Source organism: Sus scrofa, chromosome 4 (genome assembly GCF_054392235.1).
Source record: "Sus scrofa isolate SSC_HxYL_T2T_F1_AM1 chromosome 4, Sscrofa_HxYL_maternal_Yorkshire_Landrace_v2.0, whole genome shotgun sequence".
In the NCBI taxonomy this organism is placed as follows: Eukaryota; Metazoa; Chordata; class Mammalia; order Artiodactyla; family Suidae; genus Sus; species Sus scrofa.
In genome coordinates this window covers 15,605,098-15,623,268 of record NC_139386.1, presented here as the reverse complement: position 1 = coordinate 15,623,268, position 18,171 = coordinate 15,605,098, and the positions used below count along the sequence as shown (strand labels likewise).

Sequence of the window (18,171 nt, the reverse complement as noted above, 5' to 3'; positions counted from 1 at the left end):
GCTATAATGGAAAAAATAAAAATCATTAAAAAAAAAAAAAAGGAACCACTCTGCATTCTTTCAGACTCAAGTTCTCTGGAGCTGTTTGAAAGGGAAACAAAGCTCCCAATGTCCCCTCACCCATGCAACTTTTCTAAGTGCATCCAAACACTGTCACATTTGTCAGGCCCACCTGTCCAACCACACCCCCAAGAAATGTGCTCTGGTCTGCCCTCCCCTGCTCTGGCCTGCCCTCCCCACACCTCTTCACACAGAGCCAGGTGTTTGAAGGAGGCTGGGGGCAAACCTAGCTAAGACTCTAGGCTGGGAGCTTCAACATTTTGCCACACTTCTCCCACCTTACCTGCTTTCACATCTGTCCCTTTCCTCCTCGGAGACCAAATTCTACCAATGAGTTCCTTCTTGTCTGTCTTCAATCTTATCCTATTAATTGTCTTTTCCCATCATCATATAAGCATATTCAACTCTCATGCTCATTCTCTTTGGCTTCACACCCTCCCTTCCAGCTGCTTTGCCAATCCTTCTTGTCCCTTCTTTAGTCAAGTAAGCAACCTATACTATTGGCACCAATGTAAGGTAGCAATAACTATTGCATGGATGGATGGATGGATGGATGGATGGATCGATGGATCGATGGATCAATGGATCGATGGACAACTGATGTTGAAGCTTAGCTGGAAGCATATCCTTCATCTTCATTAATATTATTGCCCTCTCACATTTTTCTATTGATTTTAGTTTACAAAATACCCTCACATCTGTGACCTCAATTGATCCTTACACAGTGCCTACCTGGCACACAGACATTAAAGGGAAGTCCATGTTCGTTTTTCTCCCTTCTCTCTTCTCTCATTTGGAGAGAGAATTTCTCCTCGAAGAAGGCTTGCCTGATAAATCCTGCCCCCTGCTGGTCATTTCTAAGCTTTGCCCTGCTCCGAGGGTGGTAGCTGTTCCTCCCTCTCCATTGAAGCCATCTACCTGTTGACTGTTCATGGGTCCCTGAGTAAAGGCTAAGGATGGAATTAATAGTTTATTTTGTCACCACCCTTCCCCTAACCCACCCAGGACATAATGAAACATGAACATGTGACTGGAATTGCCTGAAAAACATTGAGTGTCAGCTAACTTCCAGACCTCATGTATTTTCACAGGAATTACAGCTATTTGCCATTTGAGGCCAAGAAGCCCTGTGTCTACTTTGTCAGTTCTTGGGGAGACCAGACGTTTAGGCTGTATTGGTCCAACATGCTGGAGAAGATGGCGGACCTCTTGGTAGGTGACTCTGATGGGTGATGGATTCAAATATTGGAAGCTGGAGGCAAAGGGACTTTTTTATCCACCCATTAGATCGGGACCTCAGTTTAAATACAAATGAACTCGAGCTGCTGCCTGTGGGAGGAATGAGAACACATGTTGCAAAATCCTTTGACTTTATTTTTTTATTAATTTTTTAAATAGTTATTTCTCCAATACAATTTTTTTCCTGTTGTGCAGCATGGTGGCCCAGTTACACGTACATGTACACATTCTTTTTTTCTCCCATTATCATGCTCCATCATAAGTGACTAGACATAGTTCCCAGCTCTACACAGCAAGATCTCATTGCTAATCCATTCCAAAGGCAATAGTCTGCACTATTAACCCCAAGCTTCCCAATCCACCCCACTCCCTCCCCTTCCCCCTTGGCAACCACAAGTCTATTCTCCAAGTCCATAATATCCTTTGACTTTCAATCAAACTGTCCAGATTCAAATCCCTGCTCTACTTCTAATTGGTAAAGGACCCAGGGATGGGCCATTTTCCTAATCTCCAGGGAGGGGATAGATCTTCGCTTCAATAAATACAGACTCCTACGTCTTTAACTTCTCTCCAAGTTCGAGCCTTGCCACCTCTCCAGTCCTACCTCTTACAGTCCCTTCTTCACTGCTTTATTCCAGGCACACTGATCTCCTTTCAAGTTTCTCAGAGAAACCAGGCTCCTTTGTGCCTCCTAGCCACCTCCATGCTGTTCCTTTTGTCTGGGCTGCTTTTCTCCTTCATAGTTCTCCCACCAAGTGGCTTAGTTTCAGGCACTTCCTCAGAGAAGGTCTCTGACTTACTACACCTTACCCTCCTCCATCAAAACCTATTTTTCCTTTTGAAGTATTTGAGGAATGAAATACTGCCAATATGGGAGTTCCCGTCATGGCTCAGTGGGTAATGAATCTGACTGGGAACCATGAGGTTGCAGGTTCAATCCCTGGCCTCGCTCAGTGGGTTAAGGATCCAGCGTTGCCATGAGCTGTGGTGTAGGTCACAGATGTGGCTCAGATCTGGCGTTGCTGTGGCTGTGGTGTAGGCCGGCAGCAACAGTTCTGATTGGACCCCTAGCCTGGGAACCTCCATGTGCCACAGGTGCGGCCCTAGAAAAGACAAAAAGACAAAAAAAAATAGTGCCAAAGTACAAGAAACGCTAGGCTGTCCCACCCGACCCCCAGGAAGGAAAGAAAACCTGGGACTCGGCTTTGGTCTCGGACCTTCCCTTTGCACTTCCTATTGCTTATGTTCGCATTTCTCTCTCCACCCCGCACGTCAAGGGCAGTGTCATCTGCTCTCTGCCCCACCTTGTCTGATCCCTCTCGATCCATGAGAATCCACTCTAGGGAAAGCACACACCTCTCTCCTGTTGGCTTTCTGATCCTGTGCATAACTGTGTAAGACCAAGTACTGTGTCTGGCCGTGGACATGCCAGGCATCAAGGAGACACTCAGAAAACGGTCTCGGAGGCTGGTCTGGAGTCACGCCTTGTGGATGCCAGAGACTCACTTTGTATGTCTGGTCTTGCTTCTCCTTCAGACAAAATAGATAGTCTTTTTTTTTTTTTCTCACTGATTGCACCTGCAGCATATGGAGATTCCCAGGCTGGGAGTCTAATTGGAGCTGTAGCCGCTGGCCTATGCCAGAGCCACAGCAACTCGGGATCCGAGCCGCGTCTGCCACCAATACCATTGCTCATGGCAACTCTGGATCCTAAACCCACTGATCGAGGCCAGGGATCGAACCTGCAACCTCATGGTTCCTAGTTGGATTCTTTAACCACTGAGCCACGGTGGCAACTCCAGATAGTTTATTTCTAAAAGGCTTCACCAAACCAGAATTTTTTCTCCTAGAGAACATAGCAGCCTTGAGCACTTGTTCCTAATTCTTTTCTCAGAGCCTGGGTCCCTGCTGCACTTGTCCTGATTGTATGTTTGCTAAGCCCCAAACTCTGTTTGAAAGAGCTCACACCTCCCTATGGAGCTGTACATGGGTACCGTCCTTACCCGATTTACAGATGAGGAAACTGGGCAGAGGGTTAGGTCACCTGATACCGCCTGGACTGGGTGAGGGGCCCTGATCCAGCTTAGATTTGAACATAGGTAGTCTGACTCTCAAGCCTAAATCTTTTTCTTTTTTAGGAGGCACGCATATGGAGGTTCCCAGGCTAGGGGTTGAATTGGAACCGCAGCTGCCAGTCTACAACACAGCCACAGCAACACCAGATCCGAGCTGCATCTTCGACCTACACCACAGCTCATGGCAATACTGGATTGCTTAACCCACTTAGCAAGGCCAGGAATTGAACCCACATCCTCATGGATACTAGTCGGGTTCTTAACTAGCTGAGCCACAATGGGAATTCCCAAGCCTAAATCCGTAACCCCGCCGCATTGTTGCCTGTACTTAGAGTGATGACAGAAACAGATATCCCAGACATGTGGTGGAGGGTGTCCTTCGAGTAAATTCTAGCAAAGCCGTGGTGACGTGCATTGCCCCTGGGGTGCCATTTTCCTCCAAGCCATGGAAAGGACAGAATCTGAGAATTTAGGCCCAGTAAAAAAAGCACGATGATGCAGTTCCCATCGTGGCTCAGCGGCTAACAAATCTGACTAGCATCCTTGAGGGCGCAGATTCAATCCCTGGCCTCGCTCAGTGGGCTAAGGATCCAGTGTTGCCATGAGCTGTGGTGTAGATCACACACATGGGTTGGATCCTGTGCTGCTGTGGCTGGGGTTTAGGCTGGCAGCTACGGCTCCGATTTAACCCCTAGTCTGGGAACCTCCATATGATGCAGGTGCGGCCCTAAAAAAGATGAAAAAACAAAACAAAACAAAAAAAACCCACAATGATTAAGTGTCCAAGCGTGTAGCCATTGTTGTATACAACTTGTCCCCCTTCCTCCAACAACCCAGCCCATGACCAACCCACCAATAATTAGAAAAATTGACAGCCCTTTAATATCGGGATCATTCAGTGCGGTTGTGTTCCCATATAACAAATGGACGTAGACATTGCTTTTGAGGTTTTTGATAATTTATCTAATGTTCTCTCCTTTGTCAGGTCTTTCTCATGACATTAGGTTTCCCAACAAGGTAGATTTTAAATGAATGGAAGCTGGTTCAGGAATAAATCTGGGACAGAAATGCATTTGAGCAACATGGGAAAAGACTTGAATCTGGACCAATTCCAGCTAAGAAAAGGAAGGTTCAAAGAATGCAGTAGCATTTCCCAGTTCAGATGAAAACAAAAAGCAAAAGCAAAAAAAAAAAAAAAAAAAAACAAAAAAAAAACAAGGGCTATCCTCCTTCATTTCCCAAACCAAAAATCAGCTTAATATGATTTCTGTAGATGTTGGAATCAGTGTCTCCACTCCAGCGTCTCATTGTCCCCCTTCATCCCTCCACGTCTGTGGCTTGTTTTCAGGAAGAAGGTCTAGAAGAAGTGAAAGAATTGATTAAGCTGTCAGAAGAAGCCCCAGAAGAGAAAATGAAGACGGTGCTCAGTGACTTCATCAGTCAGAGCAGGTACCGGAGAAGCAGCTGGCGTCCGGGGAGCTGAGCTTGTATGGAGCCAGCTTTTTTTTTTTTTTTCTTTTTTTTTTTGGTCTTTTTGCCATTTCTTGGGCCGCTCCCCCAGCATATGGAGGTTCCCAGGCTAGGGATCTAATCGGAGCTATAGCTGCTGGCCTATTCCAGAGCCACAGCAACGCGGGATCTGAACCGCATCTGCAACCTACACCACAGCTCACAGCAACGCCAGATCCTTAACTCACTGAGCAAGGCCAGGGATTGAACCCGAAACCTCAGATTCGTTAACCACTGAGCCATGACGGGAACTCCTGGAGCCAGCTTTTAACTACCTTATTAGATAGTCGGTAGTACGTGCATGCAGATGGGCATTGTATAGTGTCTTATCTTCCTTGGTTTTGTTTAGTAATTTAGCTGGCACTGTGGGCTCGCTAGTGCTTCCTGGCACTTAGACACCTACACCATAAAGCAGAGGGGGGAAAAAAGGAAAAGAGAAGAAAAAGAAAAGTTTACTTCGGAGGCTCTTAATTAATTTTTTTATTTTTAATTTTTCTTGGCCACACCTGAAGCACATAGAAGGTCCTGGGGCAGGGCTTGAACCCCTGCCATAGCAGTTACCGGAGCCACAGTAATGACAACGCCAGATATTTAACCTGCTACACCACTAGGGATCAACTTTTTTGTTTTTGTTGGAGGCTCTTTATGAAACAAGAAAGATGCTAGTGCTCTTAGTATCCAGTATGGCAGATACGCAACAACCATTTGACAATTTGATAGATCAGTTAAGTCAAGTACTATTTCATAGAATTTGCCGGGGAGTTCCCATTGTGGCTCAGTGGGTTAAGGACCTGATGTAGTCTCCATATGGATGTGGGTTCAATCCTCAGCCTCACTCAGTGGGATAAGGATCTAGTGTTATAAAGACTGTGGCATAGGCCTGCAGCAGCAGTTCTAATTCGACCCCTAGCCTGGGAACCCCTAGCAGGTGCAGCTGTTAAAAAAAAAAATTTTATATAACACACTAATAAGTACCAATTAATGGCTCTTATTCTAGGAAGTAGACAATACAATAAAAGACAGAAGAAACATAGTATATTAGTTACCCATTACTTAGTAACAAATAGTCCTCAAATTTAGTGGCATACACAACGTTTATTATTTCAGTTTCTTGGGTCATGAATCCAGGAGGTGAGGCTTAGCTGGTCCTTTGCTCAGAGCGGCTCCCAGACTGCTCTCAAGGCATTGACCAGGGCTCCAGTTTTTCAGGGCTCAACTGGGGAGCATTCACTTCCAAGATCCCTCATGTGATCATTTGCAGAATTCAGTTCTTCATGAACTGTTGGACTGAAGATAGGCCTGAAGACTTTGGTTCTTGGCTAGCTGTTGTTTGGAGGCCATCCTCAATTCCTTGCCACACGGACCTCGCCAAGCCACCTCTCCCAACCTGGCAGCTGAGTTCATCAGAGTGAGCAGGAGAGAAGTGTCAGAGAGGATATGCCAGGAAGATGGATAGTCTTTGACAACCTAACCTTGGAAGTGACATCCCATCAGCCTTGATGTATTTGTTAGAAGCAGGTGACTAGGACCAGTGCACATTCAAAGGGAAGGAACTACACAGGACAGCAGGAGGGGGGGAACCACTGGGCCCATCTTCGAGGCTGCTTCCCCCATCAGGAAACAACTTAGACTAAACTCTGGAAATGAATTAGGTCGAGACAAGCAAAATGAGGATCTGTTATAATAGAAAGAATAGAAAGGGAATGGTGATTCATTTGATGGAAAGAAAAAATGAGTAAGCGGCAGCTAGCTAAATTCTGGTGTTCTGCTCTATAAATTCTGACTTTCTTAATCTTGCAACTACCCAAGCATTTTTCACTTTAAAAAACAGAGCAACGTAATAAATGTGTGGTTTCTCCTATCTTTATTTCTTTTCTGTTTGTCATTATAGAAGCAATATGTATCAGTGCTACTCCTGCTATGAGCCAAGTGCCACCTGCAATTCCCTTGAAGCATCTTTTAAGAGCTTCATATTTTTAGAAATTAATTGTGGGCAAGTTAATAGCTCAATAGCTTTATATATGAGGGGGTTACTTGAGGTGATGATCATTAAAGTTTAAAACCAACTGAAAAAATATGTATGCGGGTCGGACAGAGATCAAATGTTCAGTTTATATTTCGTAACCCTGGATTTGAGACGGCAGTTTGAACCTGAGGTCAAGGAGACTCCGTGGTCCCCCACCTCTTAAAGGTTGAACGGCTGGACCTGGGGGGGGGGTCCCCCTGGAAGAGGGACAGACCACCTGCCATGTGGAGGTGCGGAGGCTGCCCACAGCCTGCAGCAGGCTCAGTCTGAAAGATAAAGAATGAACAGAACGGTGTACCGCCGTCATTTACCCTGATTCTGTTGTGGAAATAAGTTATTTCTCCCCCTTCTTAAGGGGGAGAGAGATGAAAAGTCTGAGGCACCTGCCATGTTTCTTAGAACTGATCCATCCTGGGAGCAGAATGAATTCCTTCTGCCTCCAGGAAATGTAGACATGAGGCAAAAAGGAGTTCCCCTCGTGGCTCAGTGGTAACAAACCCAACTAGTATCCATAAGGACGTGGGTTTGATCCCCAGCCTGGCTCAGTGGATTAAGGATCCGGTGTTGCTGTGAACTGTGGTGTGGGTCACAGAGACGGCTTGGATCTGGTGTTGCCGTGGCTGTGGTATAGGCTTGGCAGCTGCATCTCTAATGCAACCCCTAGCCTGGGAACTTCCATATGCCGCAGGTGTGGCCCTGAAAAGCAGTAATGAAAAAAACAAACCAAAAAACCTCCCTCCTCACAATAGAATCCTTTTTATTCTTTTTCAAAATTAAGAGTAAATGCAATGACTAGTAAGCCCAAAGAGAATTTCTGGCGAAGCTTCCAATCATCAGCAGGCAGAGCTTGGTGTGGGACTCCTGATTACGAGGCGTGACATCTTAGACCCCCCCTTTGTCCCTTTGCAATTGGTTCTTTTCATCACAGATGTTACAGGCTCATCTTACAACAATAACAACAACAACAACAGCAGCAGCAGCAGCAACGGGGAGTTCCCGTCATGGTGCAGTAGTTAACAAATCCGACTAGGAACCATGAGGTTGTGGGTTCGATCCCTGGCCTCGCTCAGTGGGTTAAGGATCCAGCGTTGCCATGAGCTGTGGTGTAGGTTGCAGACGCGGCTTGGATCCCACGTAGGCTGGTGGCTACAGCTCCGATTCAACCCCTAGCCTGGGAACCTCCATATGCTGCGGGAGCGGCCCTAGAAAAGGCAAAAAGACAACAAACAAACAACAAAAAACAAATGCAGGAATGTATAAAGTAAAAGCATTCTCAACTCTGTACAATCCCACTCCCCAGAGAGAAAAGTTTGATTAGTCTTCCTGGATTTCTTTCCTGTGCATTTGCAAACACACACATTCATCTAAGTATTCTTATTTCTTCACAAATATCACGCACTTGGTTCAGCAGGTGGCTTTTTCACTCTACAGTATATCCCTGGCATCTTTCTACAGCAGCCCATAATAGTTACCCCCAGTGTTTTATCACAGGACATGTATCATATAGTAATTACCTTGTCCCTTATATTTAAGTTGTTTTGATGTATTTTGCTACTATAAACGATATTACATTTTGTATTGTGTATACATATTTTTGCAAACATTTTCCATTGTTTTCGAAGGGCAGAATTCTAGCATAATTTTTGGGTCAAATCATATGGACATTTAAATTTTGATGGGTGCTGTCAAATAGCTTCTTAAAGACAATAATATTTAATACTTTCCTATCATGATAGAGGAGAGTGACTCTTTGCCCTTGAATATTATCAACTTTGAATATGATCTGATTTTTGGTAAGTGAAAATGGTACCGATTCTAATTTGCATGTAAGTTACTGCTGGTGAGGACAATATCGAATTTCCCCAAGTTTTAAAACCATTTCTACTTCCTCTTCAATTGCATTCATAACCTTTACCATTTTCCTCATGAACATATTTTAAACTTTGGCCCTCAAAATGCTATTACTCAGTCCTTTGTGAGGTTTTAGCCCAGCTCTGAATGGAAAATATTTGCTTTATGTACTTTTCAGAAACTTTTTGGTGTGTATTATATTTAAGATTAAAAAATGCATTATTTCGCGTTTGCTCTTATCCAGGTTATGAACCTGGATAGCCATCACAATAGGTATATACTGAAAGAAAGTGGAAAAACAAACAGCCCCCAAACTAATGTGGGGGTTGAGCATCTTTTCCCTTTTTTTCGTTGTCTCTTAGAAAAATTAACGCTTAATCCGAGATGAAAAATCTTGGTTCTGCGGCTTCATCGACTTCCCCAATTGTATTGCAGAAAATATACTTGCACATCTCTGGAATTATATAAATGAAATTTTCACTAAGTAGGTTTCAAAATTGTTATTCTTTTCTTATAGTACCTTTATCTCTGAAGCAGAAAAGAAGCCCAAGATATTGAACCAAACCAATTTAGATAAGAAACGACTTACGCTCTGCTGGCAGGAGCTGGTATGTGAAAATCTATTTATACATGGAAAGAATTAAAACAAGTGCTTTAAAAATAAACCTCATGGATGAAGCACAGGTCATAGGCCACATGAGGTTGGATTTGCGGGCGGTAGAGGAATGCGTGGGAAGGGAATACGTAGATGAGGGGGTTGGAGAGGAACTGGCATTTATTGCATGTTTCCAGGAATGAGCTAGAAGCCCGCCAGCCCCACATTCTAGTCTGATGGATGTCCCCTGTGTGCATTTTTTTGACATTTGTGTTTTGTCAACGGCTGTGGACTCTTTCACCTGACCTTCAGCTGAGAGACAGAACGAAATAAGATGTCCTCACTTTATGTACCTCCCAGTACGAGTCGTGTGAAAAGTTGTGAGCATGATCCAGGGCCAGGGCAGTGGCTGAGACCTCTCTGGGTCCTGGAGACACTGCTCTGTATTGGGCGCCTTTGAGACACTTGGTCCCTATTAAATGGGTGACCAGTGGGAAATGCCAGACCAAGTCAGACCCTTATTATCTCTCCTTGAAACTTTAGTTCCAACAATGGCACCAAGGGACCTCTTTCCTGAGGCCATGAGAATTCTGCAAAATAAAATTTCGCAGAGTTTGACTGGCCAGGGACATTTTTGAGATGTGAATGGGGCCCAGAGAGATGAAATGATTTTTTTTTAAGGTCACGGCAAGTGAATCATACTCCACAGACTAAACCCTGAGTCTCTAAATACCTGGTGTATCCTTATTTCCAGAACAGTTAATGAAGGTTTGTGTACTGGGAGAGAGGCCAGACTCACAGCGTATATAAGATCTTCTTCCTACCCCACTTCTCTCGTGGTACCTTGGGCTGCCCTTCCTTCTCTCCGCAATACCCATCTTCTACGTACCATCCACAGAGTGCTCTTGTTGTCTGTGTCTGCCAGCCCTTGGCCTGAACAGGTCAAGGTTTCAGTCCCTTTGTAGTGGCCCAGCTCTCTCCCCTTGTTTCCAGGCCTGCATGTCCAGCCTCCGAGTGGTCATGTCACCTGCTTGTCTCATAGCCCCTCTGACTCAGTGATCCCACTCAACCCATCATCTTCCCACCTGAGCTTGTTCCCTGTCCCCTGAGCACCATCAGCCTCCCTGTTGCTCCAATCAGAAGCCTAAGAATCAGAGTTCCCATTGTGGCTCAGTAGGTTAAGAACCTGACTAGTATCCATGAAGATGTGGGTTCCATCCCTGGCCTCACTCAGTGGGTTAAAGATACAGTGTGGCTGCAAGCTGAGGCATACCTTGCAGACGCAGCTCGGATCCAGCGTTGCTGTGGCTGTAGTGTAGGCTGGTAGCTACAGCTCCAATTCCATCCCTAGCCTGGGAACTTCCATGTACCTCAGGTGTGCCCCCCAACACCCCCCCCAAAAAAAAAAGGAAAAAAAGAAGCCTAAGAATCAATTTGGAATCCCATCCCTCACCCTGAGCAGTCAGTTGGACCCCAGGCCAGGTTGAATTCCCAGCCTTTAAAGACTCTGGTACTTACTCCAGCTGTCATCGCCAGAATCACAGCCTAACCTGAGTCCCTTAGCATCTCTGGCCTAGACTCTTTCCTCCAATCCACCTTCTAAACCACAGACAGAATGATCTCTAAAACACAAACCTGTTTAGATCACTCTCAATAAAAAATCCCTGGAGTCTCTCCATTGTTCGTAAGATAAATCCAAATTCCCTTTTGCACGCTCTACAGGGCTGTCCCCTATTTGACCCCCACCTGGCCCCCAGCCTCATCTCCATCCCCCTCTTCCCATGTATTTGTGTGCTAATAATTTGGAACTCTCACTGATTATGTGCCTTCATATGGAATTGTTCCCTCTGCCTGGACGGTCCTTCTCTTCTCATCATCTGATGAATTCAGTTCATTTTTTAAGACTCAGCTCGAATGTCAGATCACCCATAAAATGCAACTTTGGCCCTGATGGTCCCATAGTATTTTACACATTTTAGTTATTTGCATATATTGCTTTCATCTCGCCAGTTGCCAGAGTCTCAGGGGAGGGAAGCATGTGCCTGCCCCCTGTCCTAGGCCGTGGCTCCTGGGATAGTGCCTGGTACATGGCAGGTGTTTGGTTCCTCTAATTATCAACAGGTGCAGAGGGCTTCCTATGTGCCAGGCCCTGTGCTGGGTCCTGGGAACACAAGGCTTTAATGACTCGGTACTTGTCCTTGGGGCATTTATTGAGTGTTCTATTCATTCCACAAACATTTCTTTAATACCTGCTGTGTGCCGGGAACTCCGCCAGATACTGAGAATTGGTGGAAAGAACAAGACCAAGTGGGTCCCTTCCTTGCAAAGTTAACATTTGAGTCAGAAGACAGAAGATGGACAGAGAACAAAAAAATAAAGTGATTATAGTTTCTGATATAAAATGAAGGGCATTTAAAAAGGCCGTCGGGGCTGGGAAAAGTGGAGGAATGCATGACAGTTGTGACATTCAAATGGAGGCCTGAGGAGGAACCAGCCACGCAGAGTCTAGGAAGAACCCTTGAGCAGGAGGCAACCTTGGGCATCTCAGTCTTGAAGATGGACTGGGCTGGGCATGTTTGAGGACCTCCTGAGGACTGATGTGCCAGGGCACCAGAGGAGCTCTGAGGTAAAGCAGAGAGTGTGGGCAGGACCCCTTTAGTCGGGGCCTTAGGAAAGTGTTTGGGCTTGTTGCCTAAGCACACACATGCAGGCAGAAAGACTGATCAAAAGAAACCCTTTGAGCTGTTCCCACCACTCCCACTGAGCTCCTTGGGGCATCTCTCCAATGATGCTGACTTGATCTGGAAACGTCCGCTGTGCCTCTGGGAAGAGGTGGTGAGAGCAGTGGCCTCTGGACTCAGCAGGGGTCAAGTCCAGCTCTGCCCTTCAGGAGCTGCATGACTCTATTTCCTCTGCTGTAAAATGGGGATGCAGGTCACTGTGAGGAGTATCGAGGGTTAATATAGCGGTTAGAGGCGTTCCCGTTGTGGTACAGTGGAAACGAATCTGACTAGGAACCACAGGGTTGCAGGTTCAATCCCTGGCCTTGCTCATTGGGTTAAGGATCCGGCGTTGCCGTGAGCTGTGGTGTACGTTGCAGACGCAGCTTGGATCCCACGTTGCTGTGGCTGTGATGTAGGCCGGCAGCTACAGCTCCGATTAGACCCCTAGCCTGGGAACCTCCATGTGCCTCGGGTGCAGCCCCAAAAGGACAAAAGACAATATATATAGCAGTTAGAGCATTGCCCAGCACAGAGCCAGAGCTCAATACATTTTAGCTGCTACTATTATTGTTGTTGCTGTTGTCAGGAGCAGAAGGCCTAGATTCGGGTCATAACTAATGGGGCTGTGGGACCTTGGCAAACCTCTGGCTTCTCCCAGCCTCTGCTTCTCACCTGTCAAATGAAGGTGAGACGATATTTACTCTTTGCAGACCTACAAAATTCCTTTTAATGGGCAGCCTGCACAGTTGCAGACCCGCAAACAGCTTCATGAGTGGCTTAGTGTGGAGATGAGATGAACTTTCAGGACCCTCCAGCCATAGGACTGTGCTTGCCGTCCAGCTTTCTCGAAAGATCTATACTGACTCTTGTTTTGTTTTAGGAAGCGGTAGCCAAGGAGGCCAAGGAGCTCATTCAGCAGCAGAAGAAAAAGTTCTCTCTTGATGAAATGATCCAGGAAACCCAAAACTTTGTGGAAAAAATCCGCTTTCTTGGGGATGAGGTAATCAGCTGGAGAGGCAAATCTTGTTTGAAGATTAGACTGAATGTCTTCCCAGTGGGGTTTGCATGTTTGATGAGGATGAAAGATGGAGCAGTGTTTTCTCTCAAGCCCTGCTGAGCTGAGCAGGCGCTATGCATCTGAAGGGGGCGAGAAGAGATTTTTAAATTAAACCAAACATGTACACCTTTTTTGATTTTTTTTCTTTTTTAGGGCTGCACCTGTGGCATATGGAAATTCCCAGGCTAGGGGCTGAATCGGAGCTATAGCTGCCAGCCACAGCCACGGCCACAGGAACGCCAGATGTGAGCCACATCTGTGACCTACACCACAGCTCACAGCAACACTGGATCCTTAACCCCCTGAGTGAGGCCAAGGATTTAACCTGTATCCTCATGGATACTAGTCGGGTTCGTTACCACTGAGCCACAACAGGAACTCCTCTTTATTGATTTTTTTAAAAAACAAAGCCTGAGTATTCAGCAGAAATAAAAAGCACACTCCAGAGTTCCCACTGTGGCTCAGTGGGTTAAGAACCCAACTAGTATCCATGAGGACATGGGTTTGATCCCTGGCCTCCATGAGTGGGTTAAGGATCCAGACACTGCTCAGATCTGGCATTGCTGTGGCTGTGGTCTAGGCCTCAGCTGCAGCTCTGATTCGACCCCTAGCCTGAGAATTTCCACATGCCATGGGTGCAGCCATTAAAAAAAAAAAAAAAAAAGAGAGAGAGAGAAAGGAAAAAAAAAGAAAAGCCCATTTCTTAATAAGCTCAAGAAAAGTCAAAATAAGCACAGGACCTTTGATAGGTTTTTAACCATAAGAAAATTGAAACTCGTGTCCAGGAAGAGTTAAAGCAGCTTCTCATTTTAAAGCTAGTGGTGACCAATATCTTCTGGTGACTCCTGGAATGATCTAAAAAAAGTCTTTGTATTTGCTTCTGGTGAATATCTGGTTTTGTGGTGGAAAATTTCTGAAAGAGGTACAGATTTGCTGCTTCTATTGTTTTTCTTGTTGCAAATCAATCATTCTCTGGAGGCGTGACAAGCCAAGAGACAGGTGTCACTTTGAAATGCAGGCATTTTCATCAACACCCAGGAGGTTCAAACCAGATCTGTGACTGACTGACCCCGTGGCCAGAAAACATCCACAAGGATGTCTCTGTTTCCATGTCAAGAGAACAGGGATGGCTTCTTAGAGTACCAGTTGCACCAGAGGATCATGGGGTTAGAAAGAGCATCTGCTTCCAGTCCGAGAATGTCAAAGCCTGGTTTATGACAATATACCTCCTTTTTGTGTTGGAAGCTGCGTTGGCTCAGAAATGTGCATTTCAAACACTCACGACATAATGGACCTCTTGGCAGGGAATTCTGAAATTCCTATCTTGATTAGCTCAATTTTAAAGTCTAATTTTCTGTGTAATTTAGAGCAATTTCTCCTGAACAGCCACCTACAATGGAGCTGAAACACTTAGCAATCATATTTAAGGGTAAAGTCCCTTGTAAAATTGTTTTTCCTTCCTTAAGACCAAATGGAAAGACATCCAAAGACTTCATGCATTTTTTATTTTGGTTTTTCATTTGAATATTCTAGAAATATGACCTGGCTCTTAGGAGAGCCAGTGCTTGAAGATAAATCATTATTACAAGATGGCAAAAAAAGAAAAAAATCCATGGGAAGATGTAGAAAATGTTTGTTTGAGGAGTCCCCGTTGTGGCACAGAGGAAGCAAATCTGACTAATATCTATGAAGATGTGGGTTTGATCCCTGGCCCCGCTCAATGGGTCAAGCATGAGGATCTGGCATAGTCACAGACACAGCTTGGATCCTGAGTTGCTGTGGCTGTGGCGTAGGCCGGCGGCTACAGCTCTGATTCGACCCCTAGCCTGGGAACTTCCATATGCTGCAGGTGCGGCCCTAAAACAAACAAACAAACAAAAAAGAAAATGTTTATTTTGCAGATGGAAAAAAGTAGGCAACCAAAGATGCAAGTTGAGTCCAACTTGCATATCGCCAAAATGTGATGTGCAGTTTGGCATGTGGGGTTTACATGACCGAAGGCTTCCTCATAGAAGCCACACGTAACTGGCTTGATTGCCTGGGTGTGTCAGTACCCAGATGGTTCAAGTCAAGGAACTTGTTGCGCAGAAGGGGGCTGTTTCAGGATAGGAGAACCCTTGGAAGTGCCCACGTAAACACCCACCCATCAAGTCCTTTCCTGTCTGCCCCCACAGCCACAGCACACCATCCCTGACGTCTTCATCTGGATGCTGAGCAACAACAAGAGGGTGGCATATGCCCGCATCGCTGCCAAGGACCTGCTCTACTCCCCCATCAGAGAGCAGATGGGTAAACACTGCGGGAAGATCAAAACTCACTTCCTCAAAGTAAGTCTGCACTATGCTTGACTCAAAGATGGGAAACCTCTGTTTTTCCTGGGTGGCTCAGCATTCCTTTTTAAAAATCCAGTGGATGTACCTTCAGGTTTCTTTAGTTTTTAACTTCTTCGATTCCTGGGAAGAATGAACATTTTTCTTTTCATTTCCTCTCTACCTTTTCCTCTTGTGTAATTTATCCGTGGCATCATTTCATGTGTTCATCTATATCTTAAAAATAGATTTCAAAGAAAGGTACAAGAAGGGAGGTTTATATTCCATAAAATTGCTAACTCAGGGGTCCTGGTGGCTTTACATGGTAAAAATATGATGGTCTTTTCATTTTGGGTCCTAACACCCTTCCCGAAGGCAGGGTCAGAGGCACATTCGCTGGATGGAGTCTACTGTCTCTAAATCAAGATTTGAACCTTTCTTGGAGACCCAGGGTATTTTACCTCTGCTATAAAGGGATGTCTATCCCAGGGGTAGACTTGGACACACACGGAGAAAGAGCGGTCCAAAGGCTTAAGACTCACCAGTGGCTGACAACTAGAGTATGTCATTTGACTGATTAACTTTCCCAACTCGCAATGGACTGTGCTGTCCATTTGAGTTCTGATTTTTTTGGTTTTGTTTGTTTGTTTGCTTGCTTTTTAGGGCTACACCCATAGCATATGGAAGTTCCCAGGCTAGGGGTCCAATCAGAGCTACAGCTGCCGGCCTACACCACAGCCACAGCAATGCAGGATCTGAGCTATATCTGCGACCTACACCACAGCTCACGGCAATGCCAGATCCTTAACCCACTGAGTGAGGCCAGGGATCGAACCTGCAACGTCATGGTTCCTAGTCAGATTCACTTCCACTGTGCCACGACGGGAATGCCTGAGTTCTGATTTTTTGCTATAATGCTGCTGCTTTCAAAGGTGAGAAGGTTCAAAACCATGCCAAATGAAGAACAGATGAAGCGATAACAAGGTTTAACTGAGAAGAGAGATTTGACAGTAGGAGGGAGATTTCAAGTGTTTGTAGGGCATCCACATGGATGATGGGTTGAGTGTGTGTGCATGCGTGCATGCGTGTGTGTGCGTGCGTGCGTGTGTGTTTCCAAAGGATAGAACCTGGCCCCATGATAGCTATTGCAGGGAAATGGGTGCCCTAAATGGAGGTCCACGATGTGCTCTTTGTCCCCTGGGTATGAATAGGGCAGTGGGCAGCTAGATTAGGTGACCTCTAAGTGCACCCAGTTGCCGGAATCTACTGTGGATGGCATCGTTTACGTGTGCAGACAGAAATAAGGTGAATCTGGGTTGGAATTTGGTTTAGTTTACTAGGGTTGTTGTAACAAAGTGCCACAGAGTGACTTAAACAACAGAAATGTGTCATCCCGCAGTTCTGGAAAGCTGAGACGAATGGGCAGGGCAGGCTCCCTCTGAAGGTGCCAGGAAAACGTCTCTTCTAGCTTCTGGTAGTTCCTTGGCTTGCGGGCATATAGTTCCAATCTCGATATCGTATTCTCCCTGTATGTGTGTCAGTCTTTTCATAAGAATCCTACTCCAGACGGACCTCATGTTAACTCTGTCTACAGTGGCCCTATTTCCAAATAAGGTCATATTCTAAGATTTCAATGTATGAATTTGAAGGGAATACAGTTTTACCACTTAGAGAATTCCAAGGCTAATATTTACGAGCTGTGTGATTTAGGGCAAGTTACTTAACATCTCTGTGTCTCCTAGGCTTCATCCTTCAAATGGGAATGGTTGAGGATTAGGTGGGTAACTGCAAGGAAAAGAACAGAGTCTACATCCCCCTGAGTCATCACTCAGTAAATGCTGACATTCAAACAAATGGGAATCAAACATCCAGAGGGCATGTTGTGTGCCCCCTGCATCTCCAGTGAAGTGGTTGTGGCTCTGTAGGTTATTTTCTGTCGGGTGTATAAAATGATTTTTAAACCCACCCCTGTACGACTGTAACTGAAAAAAGAAAAATTCACCCTGGTTATTCACCACCAATATTTCTTCAGCTTTGCCCACACAAGGAATTCTGGGGTGGCGAAAAACACTTGTCTTAAAAATGGCAAATCACAGGAGTTCCTGTTGTGGTGCATGAGGACGCAGGTTCAATCCCCGGCCTTGCTCAGTGGGTTAAGGATCGGTGTTGCCGTGAGCTGTGGTGTAGGTCGCAGACAAGGCTCGGATCTGGTGTTGCTGTGGCTGTGGCTGTGGCCAGCAGCTACAGCTCCAATTCGACCCCTAGCCAGGAATCTCCATGTGCCGCAAGTGCGGCCCTAAAAAGCAAAAAAAAAAAAAGGAAATCATTTCAAAAACCCTGGTTCTAAAAATACTAGAAACCAGCGTAAAGTTATTCCTCCTAAGTACTTTGATGTATTCCGGCATTATGTCAAATTAGAACAAAGAACAACTGTGAAATAAAGCCAGATGCGAATTCAGAACTTTGGCCCTGTGGCTTTGGCTTATTTCTTTATTGGGAGTCCCCTGTTGCCTCTGAGATTGCTTGGGGTGATAGCTTTGTACCCCTCATTGAATTTAATTGCCCAGACATAATGAAATATCATCATAAGACAATTCAATGAAACGGTTTTCATTCCTGTTTTGATTGTCACCACTGCTTTTAAGTCCCTCCTTCCGACTCCCTTGACGCCCCTTTCTCTTCACCAAATTGGTAAATCTGAAAAAAAGCAATTGTTCCACCAGGAAG

General features: G+C 45.4%; 1 protein-coding gene across 5 annotated transcripts in view; it reads left to right on the top strand.

The window, feature by feature from the left end:
* The window catches only part of FER1L6 (fer-1 like family member 6), a 188,607-nt gene that overhangs the window by 83,990 nt on the left and 86,446 nt on the right, over positions 1 to 18,171 (top strand). For all 5 annotated transcript variants that reach the window (XR_014843370.1, XM_085021681.1, XM_021088953.2 and 2 more), the window contains 5 exons: positions 1,152 to 1,272; positions 4,723 to 4,823; positions 9,278 to 9,368; positions 12,959 to 13,078; positions 15,310 to 15,462. Coding sequence is in view for 4 of the 5 variants with exons in the window: in XM_085021681.1 (XP_084877807.1) it covers positions 1,152 to 1,272; positions 4,723 to 4,823; positions 9,278 to 9,368; positions 12,959 to 13,078; positions 15,310 to 15,462 (586 nt within the window). In the remaining variant the exon portion in view is untranslated. The remainder of the gene's footprint in view (positions 1 to 1,151; positions 1,273 to 4,722; positions 4,824 to 9,277; positions 9,369 to 12,958; positions 13,079 to 15,309; positions 15,463 to 18,171) is intronic.